The sequence below is a fragment of the Cervus canadensis genome, chromosome 3, assembly GCF_019320065.1.
Source record: "Cervus canadensis isolate Bull #8, Minnesota chromosome 3, ASM1932006v1, whole genome shotgun sequence".
Lineage (NCBI taxonomy): Eukaryota > Metazoa > Chordata > Mammalia > Artiodactyla > Cervidae > Cervus > Cervus canadensis.
This window is the reverse complement of record NC_057388.1, coordinates 111,968,415-111,985,674: the sequence shown is the minus strand read 5'-3', so window position 1 is coordinate 111,985,674 and position 17,260 is coordinate 111,968,415. Positions and strand designations below refer to the sequence as shown.

Genomic DNA, 17,260 nt, shown 5'->3' with positions numbered 1-17,260 from the left:
CATCTGTTATCAGCCCTTCTAAGAAACCTTTTTACAAGATTTATAGGAATAGAGGTGAGGAGGGAAGAACAGCTGGTCTTAGGACAGCTCATGGATTACACATAACCATAGTGGTGGTGTTTAGTCTCTAAGCTGTGTATGACTTTTTTGTGACCCTGAGGACTGTAGCCCACCAGGCTCCTCTGTCCATGAGATTTTCCAAGTAAGAACCCTGGAGTGGGTTGTTATTTCTTTCTCGAGGGGATCTTCCCTACCCAGGGATCAAACTTACATTTCCTGTATTGGTAAGCGGGTTCTTTACCACTGAGCCACTTGGGAAGCCCAGCCATAGTGTTAGCCAGGGCTTAATGCTGCCAGGAACATTACCGTCATTATTTTTTGAACCAGGAATGTCTGCACATCCAAATGGGACAAGACTGGTGGTCCCCAGGTCATAATAATGGTGAACATGTAGAGTACCTGCAGCATCCCAAGCCCACACTAAGCATTTTATACACATTAATTCATACAGTCCTCATAACAGTTACGTATTGCTGTTTCCATTTCTACAGGATAAGGAACTGAAGCCGGAGATTAGCTTGACAAAAGCAGCACAGTGAACAGACCGGATTTGAACCCAGTCTGATGCCAGAGCCTAGGCCCTACACTTGTGACCTAAGTGTCCTCTTTTCAATAGTATTCTAAGATAGGTCTGTTCAGTTTAGTCCTAAGCTAAGACTCATGACTCTCCTGGTCATGAAATTGCCCCCCACTGAAAGGAGCTGCTGGTTTAGTTCAGTGGAAGTTGGGCTCCTGGGCCACCTCAGGTTTCCACCACTGATCACAAAAGCCTTAGCCATGACACAGGCTGGGATACTGACTGAATCTTGTTTTCCGTTTCAGGAAACCAACAAGCTGTGAGTTCAGAAGCTCATTACCATTTCCAAGTAGATCCTCTTCAGAGTCACCGTTCCTCTGAACCCTTATCAGGAAAAAGTGAAGATGTTTCCTTCAGGCCTGACCGAGCCGTTGCCCTCGTGAACCCACAGAGACATAATACTCGGCCTCTACTCCCAGCGGTCCACAGCTCCAGGGAACCCGCCCAAAGAGACAGAATCGCAAGCCCCAGAGCCCTGGGTCTCCCAGGCTTCCAAGAAACCGCCTCAGGGGAGGGCCTCCAGCAGTCTTGTGCCTTCTGTGGGGAAAGCTTTTGGAATGAGAATCTCTTAGAGCGGCACCAGGGAAGCCACTCAAAGGCCTGGAAGCAACTCAGCAAACAACCCGAGGCAGAGCAGCCTCGGAGCCAGACTCACTTCCGCTGCCTCGGATGTGGGCGGGGCTTCCATCGGAAGCCGCCCTTGCTTAGCCCCCTGGCGGTCGGGGCAGAGGAGAGCCACCCGCTAGGCCTCGAAAGTGAAGAGACGTGCGGCTGCCGCCTGACGCCACCACGGCCTTCCCCGTGCCCCGGTTGCGACGACAGTGCCTCCCGGGGGCCCCCGGGCGTGGAGAGGCCAGTCTCCCCGAGAGAGGGCGCCGGGGCAGCCTCCGAGCAGGCCGAGCTCCCTCCGAGCTCGAACCTGGCTGGTCAGGCGTGTGGCCGCTGGGCTGGAGACCCGGCGGCCCTCGAGCCTGGCCCCGGTGGGGAGAGGCCGTCCTCCTGTGGCGCGTGCCGCCGGCGTCCCTCCCGGCGGTGCGGGGTCTCCGACCACACCCACGTGCACCGCGCGGAGCGGCCCTGCCGGTGCGCTGAGTGCGGTCCGGCCTTCCGCCAGCGCGGGCGGCTGCGGCTCCACTGGCAGCCGCCCTCGCACGAGCCGCCCTGCCCAGGTCCCGAGTGCGGCCTGGGGTTTCAACTGAGGAGCCCGCTGCGGGCCCACGGGCTGCGGCACGGCGCTGAGAGGCCGCTGGCGTGTGGCGAGTGCGGCCGCGGCTTCGCGCATCCGTGCAAGCTGCGTGAGCACCTGCGGGTGCACAGCGGCGAGCGGCCCTTCGGCTGTGCGGAGTGCGGCAAGAGCTTCCGCCTCAAGGGCATCCTGAAGGCGCACGAGCGCACGCACAGCCGCGAGCGGCCCTTCCAGTGCGCCGAGTGCGGCCGGGGCTTCACGCGGCCGTCCAAGCTGGCTGAGCACTTCCGCGTGCACAGCGGCGAGCGGCCCTTCGGCTGCCCGGACTGCGGCCGCCGCTTCCGCCTCCAGGGGCAGCTGCGGAGCCACCGGCGCCTGCACACGGGCGAGAGGCCCTTCCTGTGCCCCGACTGCGGCAAGAGCTACCGCGTGAAGGCCGACTTGAAGGCGCACCAGCTGCTGCACGGCGGCCCGATGCCCTTCTCCTGCGAGTGCGGCAAGGGCTTCGCCAAGCAGTCCAAGCTCGTGGAGCACGTCCGGACGCACACGGGCGAGAAGCCCTTCCAGTGTCCCCAGTGCGACAAGCGCTTCCGCTTGAAGGCGCAGCTGCTCAGCCACCAGGGCCTGCACACCGGGGAGAGGCCTTTCCGCTGCCCCGAGTGCGACAAAAACTTCCGGGAAAGGGGCCACATGCTCCGGCACCAGCGCATCCACCGGCCCGACCGGCCATTCGCCTGTGCAGACTGCGGCAAGGGCTTCATTTACAAGTCGAAACTGGCCGAACACGTCCGAGTGCACGCGAAATCCTGCCGTGTCCGCAGAGAGCCTGACGTTAAGAAAAGGCTCAGCCAGCTGTTTGCGATGATCGAGGCCGACTGGAGTTGAGGCCAAGGAGGGCACCCAAAGCGGTCAGCCGAGTCGGTGTTGCCTGGAAATCCACAGCCGAACCCCCACATCTGGTAAGACAGAGCAAGAATGGAATGCAAGTTAGGAATAGGAGAAACCACAAAGATTCTCTCGTTTAAAACATCACCAGCTATTAATATATTTTTTTATCCATTGATAAAAAGAGGTATTTGTTCTTCCCACCATCTTATAGGGTCATTTCCCCACCACATGCTAATAAGCTAACTCTGAAATCCCTACTTGAATTTAGACAGCAGGAAAGCCCTCCAGTACTGTTCTCAAAAGCATGGGATGGCTGTTAAATGTCAGCTCTTCTCTTCATAGTATGAACATAAGCAGGGGGTTCAATCCAGTGAATTTTGTTGCAGGTGTGAAATGATACTGGATTTGGTTTTGATTCATTTATTTGAAGCTAATAGCAATAAAATGAGTTCTCCGAATCGGGGTGTGTCGCTGTGAATGCTGAGTATCATAGCAGGTTCCACAGTGATTATGCATAGTTCCCTTAAGGAAAAGATGATAATCGTAAGAAAAATTTGGTTAAGCTGGGTTGAAGAAAAAACTGAAGGTGCTAAGTCGTATGGGACTGGAGTTTGGTGGTGGTGGTGGTGGTTTTTTTTTTTCCCCCAGTTGGAGTGTAGTTGATTTACAATGTGTTAGTTTTGGGTGTACAGCGAAGCGATTCAGTTATACATACATATATGTGTGTGTGTGTGTGTATTTTTTTGAGATTCTTTTCCCTTATTAGTTACTACAGAATATTGCATATAGTTCCCTGTGTTATACATTAGGTTCTTTTTGCTGTATATATTAATCTCAAACTCCTAATTTATCCCCCCCTCCCCCGGACTAGAATTTATTTGAGAGAGAGAGACAGGAGGTAGGTGGTTTGGGAGTTCCAGAACACAGGTGCTGTTTGCAACTGAAAGTGCGTGAGATTTCCAGGAGTGACTTTCTAGGCAGATGACTAAAGCCTTGAGTTAAGACAAAGTAATAAAGCTAAGCAGGAAGCATGACAGGCAACAACAGTTCTGTGTAGAGAGTTTTCAAACAAACGTTCAAAGTAACAACGCAAATAGAAATACAGGAGAACACCCCATTTGTCACAATCGGTGCAGGTTGCATGAGAACAGAATGTGTATACCTCAGGGAGAGAGTTGTACTCCATCCAAAGAATTCCTGACTTTAGAGGGTTCATGTTTCATGTTAAAAGAATGGCTGACCTGCAGTTCTGCAGGATGACAGGAAATAAGCCATCAGTAGACTGTAATGGACATTATTATAAAGCAATGATTGGGAGGTTGGGAATCTTTTGGTGGTTCAGTGGTTAGGATTCCATATGCTCTTGTTGCCGTGGCCCAAAATCAATCCCTGGTGGGGGAGCTAGGATCCCACAAGCTTTGAGGCACTGCCAAGAAAAAGATGGGGAAAAAAAGCAATGGTTCATAGATGATTTTTCTCTGGAACACTGCATCCAAAGATATTCTGGGAAAAAAAGAATAACATGGCCGATTACTTTAAGTTAAATAGTTTCCTCCTACATACACATAATCTATGATTCTCAAGAGGAAGACATTATGTATTCTAATATTCTGAATTTGTTTGATCTTGGGATTCCTTTCTCCCCCATCTCCCCCCTACCCCAACACTATGATCTGTGGACATAGAGTTCTGCAGGACTCAATTTTGGAAAATGTTACTGAAGGATAGCCCCGGCTCCAGCCAAGTAGCCCTTAGTCCATTAATAATGAGAGTATCCAAGGATGAAGGCCTTCAGTTTTAAGTGACAAAATAGAACTTCAAGTCAGAATAAATCTTTAATTGATTTTAGCGCACTCTCCTATGTGACAGACACTAACAAATTTGTGTTAGATATTACATAATATATTAGATAATATTAAGAAGTGATATGATTTAGGCAGGTTTATGGGATTCTCAGATGGGTCAGTGGTAAGGAATCTGCCTGCCAATGCAAGAGACGCCGGTTCAATACCTGAGTCAGGAAGATCCCCTGGAGGAGTAAATGGCAACCCACTCCAGTCTTCTTGCCTGGAAAATCCCATGGACAGAGGAGCCTGGCAGGCTACAACCCATGAGGTTAGATAAGAGTCAGACTTAGTCTCAACTGAGCACATACGTAATCACTAAAGATACATGGTTATGTCAGCGGTGATCACGGGGCAGCCAGCCTCACAAGCATGAGGAAAGAAGGGTCAGGGGCCCTGATATAGATGACGGAGCAGGAGGAAGAGGAGGAAGAGGGGTCCCTGTGGGAAAAGGGAAGGCGGAAGATGTGATAAGGTAGAAGCTTTGAGGGAGACTGAGGGCCAGGGCCTCCGGTTTGGTGTTCTCACATACTGCCTGTTAGAACTGGTTTGACCTGGGACTTCCATGGTGGTCCAGTGGCTAAGACTCCGCAATCCCAATGCAGGGGGCTTCAGTTCGACCCCTGATCAGGGAACTAGATCCCACATGCTGCAACTAAGAGGTCGCATGCCACAGCTAAAGATCCTGCATGCCACAGTGAAGATTAAAGATCCTGTGTGCCACAACTAAGACCTGGCACAACTAAGTAGATGTTGAATATGTACAGAATTGGAGGATCTCAGAGACAGTAAAAGATCCAGAGTGTTTGAATCTTATTAGAAACTGGAAGTGTTGTGGAGGAAGTTGAGGAAAAGGGCACCACCCAGCTAAACCCAAGTACTCCAGGTTGCCCACCTCACAGACGAAAAAGATGCCAGAGTGGTGTCTAAAGAACTGAGGGATTTCTGGGAAAGAAGGTATTATTTTAAGCACAAGTTTCTAAAACTTCTCTTCCTTTCCTACCCAAACTTTCTTAAAAAAATCAATGCTATTACAATCTGGTGGAATCTGTGACTTGCAAAAAAATAAAAGTTCTATCTTCTACAAAGGAATGGGCTTCTTGGGTAGCTCAGCTGGTAAAGAATCTGCCTGCAATGCAGGAGACCCTGGTTCAATCCCTGAGTGGGGAAGTTCCCTTCGAGAAGGGATAGGCTGCCCACTCCAGTATTCTTGAGCTTCCTTGGTGACTCAGACAAATGAAAATGATACCAGAGTGCAAGAATCCACCTGCAATGCAGGAGACCTGGGTTTGATCCCTGGGTTGGCAAGACCACCTGCAATGCAGGAGACCTGGGTTTGATCCCTGGGTTGGCAAGACCACCTGCAATGCAGGAGACCTGGGTTTGATCCCTGGGTTGGCAAGACCACCTGCAAGGCGGGAGACCTGGGTTTGATCCCTGGGTTGGTAAGATCACCTGGAGGAGGGCTTGACAGCCGACTCCAGTATTCTTGCCTGGAGACTCCCCACGGGCAGAGGAGCCTGGCGGGCCACAGTCCATGGGGTCCCAAAGAGCTGGACACGACTGAGCGACTAAGCACACAAGCACACACAGCACACAGAAGAAGAATAAATATGACTGGCCCAACAATGATCATATTAAAGTGACAGAATGGTTTAAACAGTTTTTTTCCGTTAAGAAGATCACTGCTAAGCTATTAACATTGTGGAATGCATCGTATGATTGTATACCTGAAACATCTGAGAGAATCAGCTAGATAACCAGTTGTTGGTGGTGGTGGTGTTTAGTCACTCAGTCATGTCTGACTCTTTGAGACCCCATGGACTGTAGCCCACCAGGCTTCTCTGTCCATGGAATTTTCCAGGCAAGAATACTGGAGATGGTTACTGTTTCCTACTCCAGGGGATTAATCCTGCATCTCCTGTATTGACAGGCAAACTCTTTATCACTGAGCCACCTGGGAAGCCCTGAAGAGGGTGATGAGATAGTTATTTTTAAGACAGGGCAAGAACGTTTTTAAACCAAACTGTCTCTCTGCCGTGGGGACTTCCTAGCCATCCATTGGTTAGAACTCTGAGCTTCCACTGCTCAGGGTGACCTGGTCAGGGAACTAGGATCCCACATGCCATGCTGAGTAGCCAGAAGAAAAAAGTCTCCCCCTGCCGTTACTCCACCCGCCTAGAGCGCATTGTGCACCTGCATTACATACTAACTAGATCCCCTTGGAGGACACGGAGTGCCTAACTCACCAAAAATCCCCACCCAAATCCCCACCCAATTTCCACCTGGCACCGGCAGTGTAACTCCTCAGGAGTTAATATTCTTTTCTCTGTCCTCTAAGGGGTCACAATAACCCACTAGTTGCCTTGTTGGACTATATATAAATTGTCATTACAGTACTTTAATGTATAACCCTTTGTCTCAAAAACCTGTATAACTGTGTTTTGACTTCTGACAGGTGAAAGTCTTCAGAGCTGTCTGAAGGACTGTCTCCATTGTAATAATCCACATAAAAATGTCTGTGTCTTTTATGAGGTCAACTACTGATTAGTTTTTTTAATGGACAAGGAGTAGTTTGGAGTACCAAAAAATTGAGGCAGAAAAGGGACAACCTTACACATGATACACCTCCCTGATTTATATGCTTATCAATTTTAGGTCCAGCCTTGTGTAATTATCAAAGGAGAAAGAGGCCAGAGTTTAAATTTTAGCACTCCCAGTCAAGACATCCTGAGAGTCATGGACACCTACTGGATGAACATCAGGATTAAAAAAGCTAAGATCATGACCTCTGTTCACATCACTTCATGGCAAACAGAGTCCCTTGGACTACAAGGAGATCAAATCAGTTAATCCTAAAGGAAATCAACCCTGGATATTCACTGGAAGGACTGATGTTAAAGCTGAAACTCCAGTTCTTTGGCCACCTGATTCAAAGAGCCACTCAATGGAAAAGACTCAGATACTGGGAAAGACTGAAGGCCAAAGGAGAAGGGGCGGCAGAGGATGGGGTGGTTAGATAGCATCACTGACTCAAAGGACATGAATTTGAGCAAACTCCGGAAGATAGTGAAGGACAGGGAAGCTTGGCGTGCTGCAGTCTTTGGGGTCGCAAAGAGCTGGACAGCATTTAGCGACTGAACAGCTAGCTGAAGGCACCTCGCTCCCAGGATGCCTCTGGAGATTCTTGGCTCCTCCTGCCTGCAGTCGGCGCTGTGGGATCCCAGTCCCTAAACCGGACCAGAAAGGCAACGTTCCCAGGATGGCCTGCGTGTCGTCAGGGCAACGGGCGCAGGAGGGGTGCAGGCCCCGCCTCCCCGCCCCTCCCACCCACTGGCGGCAGTTAGAGCCTGGTTCCCAGCGGCAGTAGCAGCAGCCGGGCCTTGGAAAAGGGGACCTTGCGTCCGGCAGAGGTCTGGAATCCCGCCTGGCATCACTCCGGTGGTTGGCTCAGCGGCCATGTTCCGGATCTTGGGCTACCCAGGCTGCAGGTGTCATCAGTTGGGAGCAGCGACCACTCAGCCTGGCAGAGGGAGCAGTGCGCGCTCGCAGGAGGAAAAAAAAGCCTGCTCCGGCGGGAGCCGGCCAGGAGGAGGCAACGGTCCTGGATGCTCGAACTGACTGAAGTCTGCAGCCTCAGCCGAGTTCGCGTGTTGCCCAGAGGGGGACGTGCAGGGAAATCTGTGTTCTCAGCCGTGGACACTTAAGTTCCTTGAAGCAGAGAAGTGATTTTTTTAAAAAAAAATCTTTGTTACCCATGTGGTGTGTGATCCCAGTTGGGAAAACTTGTTGAATCAATGAATGGAAGAGGCCTATGCACAGCCACTGACTTTATGGTCAGTCCAGGGCTTTCTGAATGTTTCTGTTTCTCTGAAGCTCCGTTTGTGTGCTGGGAGTACTGTTGGTAAAGATACAGCATGGGAGAAAGAGCTAAAGGAATTATGGCTGAGAAAGGGAAAGAGATCCCATAGGGGACATATAGTATAATACTATTAATAAATTGCAATTGTAGGGAGTGTAGTTCTTTAGAAAACGATAATGACGGTTGCAACTCTTAGTTTCAAATCTTTCAAAGATCCCTAGGGGTGACAGTAACTCAGGTTCCAGATACTTAAAGTCGAAACTAATATTTCTCAAGGAACAGGACAATTTCTTACTGTGTTTTACACTAACACAAAAAAATGGAATTTAGAATAGAATCTTTAGAGATCATCATCCAATTCCTTCATTGTAGAGGTGAGGAAAGGGAGTTACAGAGAGGTTGAAGTGACTTGCCCCAGGTCACATAGCTCATGATTGAGAATACAGCCTGTTTTTTGAGTTCCAGTTCTGTGCTCTCCTCCCTTCCCTTCCATGCAAATTTAATGTTTATTGGGACTTTTTTCCTTTAGTAAATATTAATACTGACAGTATTGTTTCTCTTGGGCTGGGGCTGCTTAATTAAGCTTCTGTTTCACATATTTCAAGTTGTCAAGAAACTAGAGTGCTTTTTCCTTAGTCCCCTTTGTCATCTTTTGGGGAAAGTGGTGTTTTGATTCTGTTGTGCAAATGGCCTTGAAAAGATCGTGGATGATTTATCATTTCTTTCTGACATTCCTAATATGCTCTTGGGGCAAATAGTTTTCAGTTTAAGTTTCATTTTAGTGGAGTCAAACTAGCAATTGTAGAAGTCTCTGTAAATGTAACTTTCTTAACATAAATGTGTTTCAGATTTCTCACAGGAAATGTTGAAGACAGTTCTGTGTGTCCTTTATCACACGGTTTTTTAACACATTTACACAACTATGCCATACAATAGATAATTACATGACTGTGTCTTAGGCGACGTACTCAAATGTTCTTTTTACTGAATCAGACTCTTTGTTTCAAGTTGTGTTTCTCCAGTTAGAAATGAGTGTCTCTGGCAGTTCCAGTGACTGACTTCTTTATGAATCCCCTGCCCCCTCAATGTTCCTGTAAAACGGGCTATATGTTGAATGTTCCACCTCTGTCAGGTTATAAATCTGCTTTGTTTGCAACAAACATTAAATTTTGGAAAAACCGTCACAAGCTCTTTCTGGTCATCCAAGCCTTGCCCATTTTGCATGTTGGAAAGTCTGGCTTCTCAAGATCTATGTCATAACTTTTTGCCTGATAGAAACAATAGTAGAAGGCTTTTAAACATTACTGAGACAGAGAGGAGATCCAACCAGTCCATCCTAAAGGAGATCAGTCCTGGGTGTTCATTGGAAGGACTGATGCTGAAGCTGAAACTCCAATACTTTGGCCACCTCATGCAAAGAGTTGACTCATTGGAAAAGACCCTGATGCTGGGAGGGATTGGGGGCAGGAGGAGAAGGGGACTACAGAGGATGAGATGGCTGGATGGCATCATCGACTCAATGGACCTGGGTTTGATTAAACTTCGGGAGTTGGTGATGGACAGGGAGGCCCGGTGTACTGCAATTCATGGGGTCGCAAAGAGTTGGACATCACTGAGCAACTGAACTGAACTGAGACAGAAAGAAATGTGTTTGGGGGTCCAGGTGGTAGTGCCCTTTGATGACATGGCAATCTGTTTCTGAGCACAGGAGTAGGAGAATCAGGATAAGCAGCAAAATGAATTTTACATGTGTGTGATGAGAGGTATGCAGGAGACTGACCTCTGTAGGCATGAGGTGTTTTGTTGAAAATTTGAGAGTAATTCATGAAATCAAAGGATAAGCAAGTCTCAGCAAATCTTCCATACTTTCTGTTTGCTACTTTGTCAGCCTTTAACAAGACAAGAAACTTGACCTACCCATCCGGTATCTTTTAAAGTCATGTATTTTTATTCAAGTCACTTTTGCAGTTGAAAATTCAACAGTGATTGAGTCATCCACATAGTGGTGAAAGAGTGTAACTGGACTGAAAATCATCCACTTAAAGTTTTCATGCAGATGGTGCTGATGTTAAAGGTAGAACATGCCATCTATGAGAGGAGAAAACTACCCATACTTTTGCTGTTTGAGAATTGTGTTATAACTTCCTCATCCTTTGAGAATGATTTACATGGGGGAAAAACACTCTCCTTCGTGATGGATATGAACGAGGAAGGATGCAGCGCTAAGAAATGCTGACCCGATACACGGAAGCAGAACTGAGAGATCAGGAAACTTCATCCTGGTAACATTGTTTGAGCTCTGTATAGACAGTTCCTAAGCTTATTCTGTCCCTGATTCTTCACATGTGTGAACCAGTAACATCTCCTTATCGTTTAAAATGTCTTGGAATTGCATTTTCTCTTACAAAATGGAGAGTCCTAAAAGACATAGAAGTTGTTAACAGGATGGGGATTTGTGTGTAACTAACTGATCCTAAAATTTGGATTTGGCTGCATAGAAAAAGTAGCGTGAAAGGAGTAATGACTGTCCTGGGCTGAGAAGGTGACAGTCTTTGCTAGGTAATAGCTGTCACCTCTAGTGCCTTGGGACTTAGACCATGTGCATACTAATATGGAGTATTAGGGAGCTGGCAGGGAGAAAAAAAATTCAGATGTTGCAACTTGCTTGTATTTAGCCCTCAATAAGTTTCTAGAAAAAAGAGACAGCATTAGGCTGTCAAGACCTTGATACTTCTCAAGGTTACAGGGCAGTTATTTTGTAGACTGTACCTCAATCTGGGTGTACTTGATGTATCTTCATGATTAGGTTCAGTTTATTTGCCTTCTGAGAGTTAGCCAAGATGTGATGCTGTGTTTATCTCATTGCATCTTATCAGGTGGCATGTGTTACATGCGTGCTAAGTTGTTTCAGTCATGTCCAACTCTTTGCGACCCTTTGGACTGTAGCCCACCAGGCTCCTCTGTCTATGGGATTCTCCAGGAAAGAATACTGGAGTGGGTTGCCATCTCCTTCTCCAGGAGATCTTCCTGACCCAGGGATCGAACCCACATCTCATATGTCTTCTGTGTTGGCAGGCAGGTTTTTTACCACTAGCGCCACCTGGAAAGTCCCCAGTAAGTATTATACTTATTTCATTTATTGCACGCATCCAGTCAGGATGCAAATCTAGCTTTGCCTCAGTCCAAAGCCTTCCCCTCGTTAAAAATGATCATCTCCTCATTTGGGTTTTCTGGGACTTCTCTGGTGGTCCATTGGCTAAGACTGTGTTCCCAAAGCAGGGTGCCCAGGTCAGGAAATTATATCCCACATGCCTCAACAAGTTCGCCTGCCTTGACTGAAGATTCCAAGTGCCACAACTAAAAGGTCCCACGTCCTGCAACTAAGAAAGACCTAGTGCAGCCAAATTTTTTAAAAAGTAAGAAAAAACTACTCACCTGGGTTTTCTGTCCTGTCAGTGATATTCAGCATAATATCAAGGGCAAGGTGGTATACCTTAAGTCTGAGTAAGCTTTACCTTTAAAAGGAAGATTTTTTTTCTCCTACTTTTCTCTAAAATGGTTTTCCTTTCCAAAAAAGAAAATCATACCTATTTTTGTATTCTATCCAATTATTTTAAAGTACCAATGAAAGTGGGGAAACACTTCAAATATAATGTTAATGGAAAAAGAAAACAGCATCCAAGACTGGATTCATAGTATCTCAGTTTGTAAAAGAAAATGTGGGTATGTTTATTGTATATGCACACTGACAGAAAAAAAGATTGGTGATAAACCACAGCATTCACCGAAGTAATCTTTGGAATTTTTTTCCCTTCTTATATTTATTTATTCCTTCCTGTACTTTCCAAATATTCCACAAATAACATGTATTACTATTTTTAAATACCTCATGAGGAGTGAGGTACTTAAAAGGTATTTTTCTCTTGTTGAAAAACTAATATACATTGTTGTTCCTTGTCTTTTTGTTTTCTCATGAAACTTTTCCTTCATAGCAAAATGACCACTCTTACCTCTCTTGTGTCCTCTGACAATCCCTGGAATGTTGCTTCCCAAACTTTCATCTTCCACTTTATTCTCCCTCAACACCCTTTCTTTCCATGAAGTGTCCACTCACACTTCACTTGCTCATCATATACTGGTATTTCTTCTAAGCTCCAAACCCACACTCACCTACTGTATATCTCTTCTTGGATGCCTCACAGCATTAAACTCAACATACCCCAAAGTGAAGTCATTCCTGGCTTCACTCCTCCCCTTCTTCCCTGCCTGCCACACGTTCCTCCTGTCTGTTCCTTATTTCATTGAAAGGTACCACCAGCTGCCTTACTGTCTCTTCATTCCCCTCCCCTTTACATCTTGGTCAATCACCAATTTTTACACAAAGATTTCAGTTCTTTGTTATCACTTTAATATTCCTATTTTTCTTCATCCCAGCTACCACCACCATCTCTTACCTGGATTAGCAGGAGACTGTCTCCTACCTGGTGTTTCTGACTCCAGTCAGTTTCCACTGCCACATGCCCACCAGAGTGATCTTTATAAAATGAAAACAAAACTTTGTGGCACTCTGCCTCTTAAAATTCTTCACTGAATTCTTTTTTAAGTTAAAAATATTTACTTATTTGGCTGCACAGGATCTTCCTTGCAGCACTGTGAGATCTTTAGTGGCAGCATGTAAGCTCTTAGTTGCGGCAAACCTGGGCCCCCTGCATTGGGAATGGGGAGTCTTTGCCACTGGACCACCAGGAAAGTCCCAAATTCTTCACTGAATTCTTTTTATCTGTTTTGTGTTTTTGTAATTTCATGGGCTTTAGGATGGACAGGCTTCAGCAGTTGTGGCGTGAAGGCTCAGTAGTTGCAGTTCCTGGGCTCTAAAACACAGGTTTAGTGATTGTGGCACATGGGCTTACTTGCTTCCCGGCATGTGGGATCTCAAAGCCATGTCAAAGAATGTTCCAACTGCCTCAGAGTCGCACTCATCTCACATGCTAGTAAAGCAATGCTCAAAATTCTCCAAGCTAGGCCTCAACAGTATGTGAATTGAGAACTTCCAGACATTCAAGCTGGATTTAGAAAAGACAGAGGAACAAGAGATCAAATTGCCAACACCTGCTGGATCATAGAAAAAGCAAGAGAATTCCAAAAAAACATCTGCTTCATTGACTACACCAAAGCCTTTGACTGTGTGGATCACAACAAACTGTGGAAAATTCTTAACTACCTGAACTGCCTCCTGAGAAATCTGTATGCAGGTTAAGAAGTAATAGTTAGAACCAGACATGGAACAACAGACTGGTTCCAAACTGGGAAAGGAGTACGTCAAATCTATATATTGTCACCCTGCTTATATAACTTCTATGCAGAGTACATCATGCGAAATGCAAGGCTGGATGAAGCACAACCTGGAATCAAGATTGCTGGGAGAAATATCAATAACCTCAGATACACATATGACACCACCCACATGGCAGAAAGCAAAGAACTAAAGAGTCTCTTGATGAAAGTGAAAGAGGAGAGTGAAAAAGTTGGCTTAAAGCTCAACATTCAGAAAACTAAGGGGGGGGAGGGGGGCTGGGAAAAAAAAAGAACGAAAACTAAGATCATGGCATCTGGTCCCATCACTTCATGGCAAATAGATGGGGAAACAATGGAAACAGTGAGAGACTTTATTTGGGGCGGGGGGCTCCAAAATCACTGCAGTGGTGACTGCAGCCATGAAATTAAAAGACGCTCCTTGGAAGAAAAGCTATGACCAACCTAGACAGCATATTGAAAAGCAGAGACAATACTTTGCCAATAAAGGTCCATCTAGTCAAAGCTATGGTTTTTCCAGTAGTTATGTATGGATGTGAGAGTTGGACTCTAATGAAAGCTGAGCACCGAAGAATTGATGCTTTTGAACTGTGGTGTTGGAGAAGACTCTTGAGAGTCCCTTGGACTGCAAGGATATCCAACCGGTCAATCCTAAAGGATATCAGTCCTGGACATTCATTGAGAGGACTGATGCTAAAGCTGAAGCTCCAATACTTTGGCCACCTGATGCGAAGAACCGACACTTTAGAAAAGACCCTGATGCTGGGAAAGATTGAAGGCAGAAGAAGGGGACAACAGAGGATGAGATGTTTGGCTGGCATCACCAATGCAATGGACATGAGTTTGAGTAGGCTCCAGCAGTTGGTGATGGACAGGGAAACCTGGCATGCTGCAGTCAATGGTGTCACAAAGAATCGGACACAACTGAGCGACTGAACTGATGACAATATATGTGCGAGTCTGCACACTGAAAACCAGTTGTCACTCAATACATATGGAATGAGTAAATAAATAAAGTTGGTAGGGTCTAAACTCAAGGCCATGCAGTCTGACCCCCAGAACCTCTACTCCTTACCTTTCACAGCAAACAGTGAATATTTTTTGCTTCTAATATAAAAGTATTCTGTCTTTAAGTTTTACTATTTAATTTCCACAAAGGGCATAGGTCTTTTTAGTAATAGCTCCCAAATGTCTGGAACTTCTAACATTTAGTGACAATAAAACTTGAATACTAAAATAATCTGTTTGGGATTTCCCTGGTGGTCCAGTGGTTATGACTTCAAGGGGGACCCTTCTAGAAAGAGCTTAGCTCCTTTTAAAAAAAAAAAAGGTAAGAACGTGGGAGAAATGAGTATGATGTGATATTAAGTTAAAAATGTAGAAAAGTCCATGCTAACTGTATCTTTGGCTACAGTGGTGTTTACCTGAAGAGGCAAGAGTTTTCTGAAAATGAATCCCTTTATTTCCGAAAACGTCAGCTTTTCCCCTCTCTCCTGAAAGTGAACTGTATTAGAACCACCGGAGGGTAGTCAGGACCATTCCTGAGTTCTCCAGCACAGAGAAGAAATGGCTTCACCCCACAGGGGTCCCCCAAGAGACAGACCGTCCACCTCGTGCATTCAGGGCATGCAGATGTGCAGTGCCCGGTTTCAGTTTACAGCTTGCTGACTATATTCTTGGCTTGTGAAAACTGACACAAGTGCCACGCTTGGTAATGACACTGTCACAGATCCACCTGGAGACTATCTAGATGGAGGGGATTATTTCCCCAGAGGCCACTTCTCTAGAGAGTGCATTTGAAGCACATGTTCAAGCTGAACTGTAAACATAATCTCAACTGTTAAATGGCAGCCCTAGGGACAAACCAGGAGCCAGCTGTTTGTGGAAGCCTCACTCTATTCACAACTAGCTATGAAGATCTTGGAGATAATCAGGAAAGTCTCTCTCCCTGAACACAGATTCTCCCAGTTTACTTGTTCCTATAACCAAATTGGGTGAGATTTGGGGATAAAGAAAAAACCAAGGAGCTTTTCAAGTTGATAAACTAATATTTTGCTGTTGAGTAAGCTTCTGTCATACACTAAATGTTTTTTTTTAAAGTAAATATTACTTTAATTTCACAAGTAATATGATACTGATTTCATGTATGTGTGTGTACACATAAATATATATATACACATATATGGCATTTTAAGAGGTTTCTTCTCATACCTTGCATCAACAAAGCATCTTAGTGAAATTGGTAGTATTTGTGCCACATCTGGACAAACGGGATTCCAAATCCTCAGTTTCATAAGGATTCAGAGAAAACTACCAAGAAAGATAAAAATTCTGGGTTGGGACACTATCTTTTTGAAGAGATTCTTAAAATGATATTGAACTGTTTGATATTCTACATGCATAGCATTCTGACAAATCAGTGCATACTCACTCTGTCCTTTAAGTTAATTAAATAATGTCTTCCTGCTTTACAAAAAAATGAGAGGGGTACTATCAGATTCAGTAGGTGGATAGAAATTAATTAAATTTAATAAAACTTTCTAACTGCTAAAGCCTGTTGAGTAGTTAGCTTTCTTTCTTCCTGACAATATGTATACACAGAAAAATACTTCCAGACTCTCGTTTTGTTTTTTGACCTGTCTTCTGTAACTCTTTAGGTATATGAATTTCCAGGTGTTAAAGAAACCTCAAACCCCGAGACACATCACGGCTCTACATACAAAAGTCATTATCTTAACCTAGTGTTTTTCCTCCTAAATTGTCAGGAGGGAAAACCTGAAGTCTATAGTTAGAATTCTATAAACCGCTAGACTGCCTATCCGATATGTCACTTTTGCAGAAAATCAGGAGAGAAACTGGTAACATGAAGCAAAGTTTAGACAGGCACCTGATGGCCGTTTCCTAGATAAAACCCTAGAAAGAAGAAGGTTTCTCCCAAATCCTAGTTCTGGATTCACTTTTACTGCAAGCTACCCCCCACACCCAAAGCCAATCTGTGTTTTTTGTTTTTTTTTTTCCCCTCCCCCCCCAATCTGTGTTTTAAGCCAGGAAAGAAACGCAAACTTTCAGTCGCTCAAGCAGAAATCAAAAAGATCACTAACAGGGAGCCGACTGGGGAGTCCCGTTCTGTCTTCCACCAACATACTAGTTCAGGCCCCTCCTCCGCTTAGCCCTTGAGCCTCGCGGGGTTCCCTAGGCAAGCTCAGATGTCCCCTCTGCCCCAGCTCCGCTAAGGACACGTGTTCTTCCAGCCCAGTTCGGCCGCCTGGAGCCCCGCCCAGCTCGCGCTTCCCAGGCCCCGCCCGCCGCGTCGCCTGCCAATCGCTGCCCGAGGCGTAGCCCGGCCCCGCCCCTCGGGTCCCGGCCCGCCGCCTTTGTTCTCCCCAGCTCCCTCTCTCAGCCTGTGCGCTCCCGGCAAACCGAGTGGCAGCCGCTGATTGGAGGCCGCGGCACAGCCAATCAGAAGGGGGCACCTCACGTTAGCGCTCCGATCTTTAAACGCGAGAGCCGCGGGGCGCGCGGAGGAGGTC

At 46.1% G+C, this 17,260-nt stretch overlaps 1 protein-coding gene across 1 annotated transcript; it reads left to right on the top strand.

Moving 5' to 3' along the window:
- Nucleotides 1–837: 837 nt before the first annotated feature.
- ZNF786 (zinc finger protein 786) lies at nt 838–3,169 on the top strand. The gene is made up of 2 exons (XM_043462391.1): nt 838–846; nt 1,029–3,169. Exons 1-2 carry the CDS (start codon nt 838–840, stop codon nt 2,706–2,708), a joined length of 1,689 nt encoding a protein of 562 aa, XP_043318326.1. The 3' UTR covers nt 2,709–3,169.
- The last annotated feature ends 14,091 nt before the right edge of the window (nt 3,170–17,260 follow it).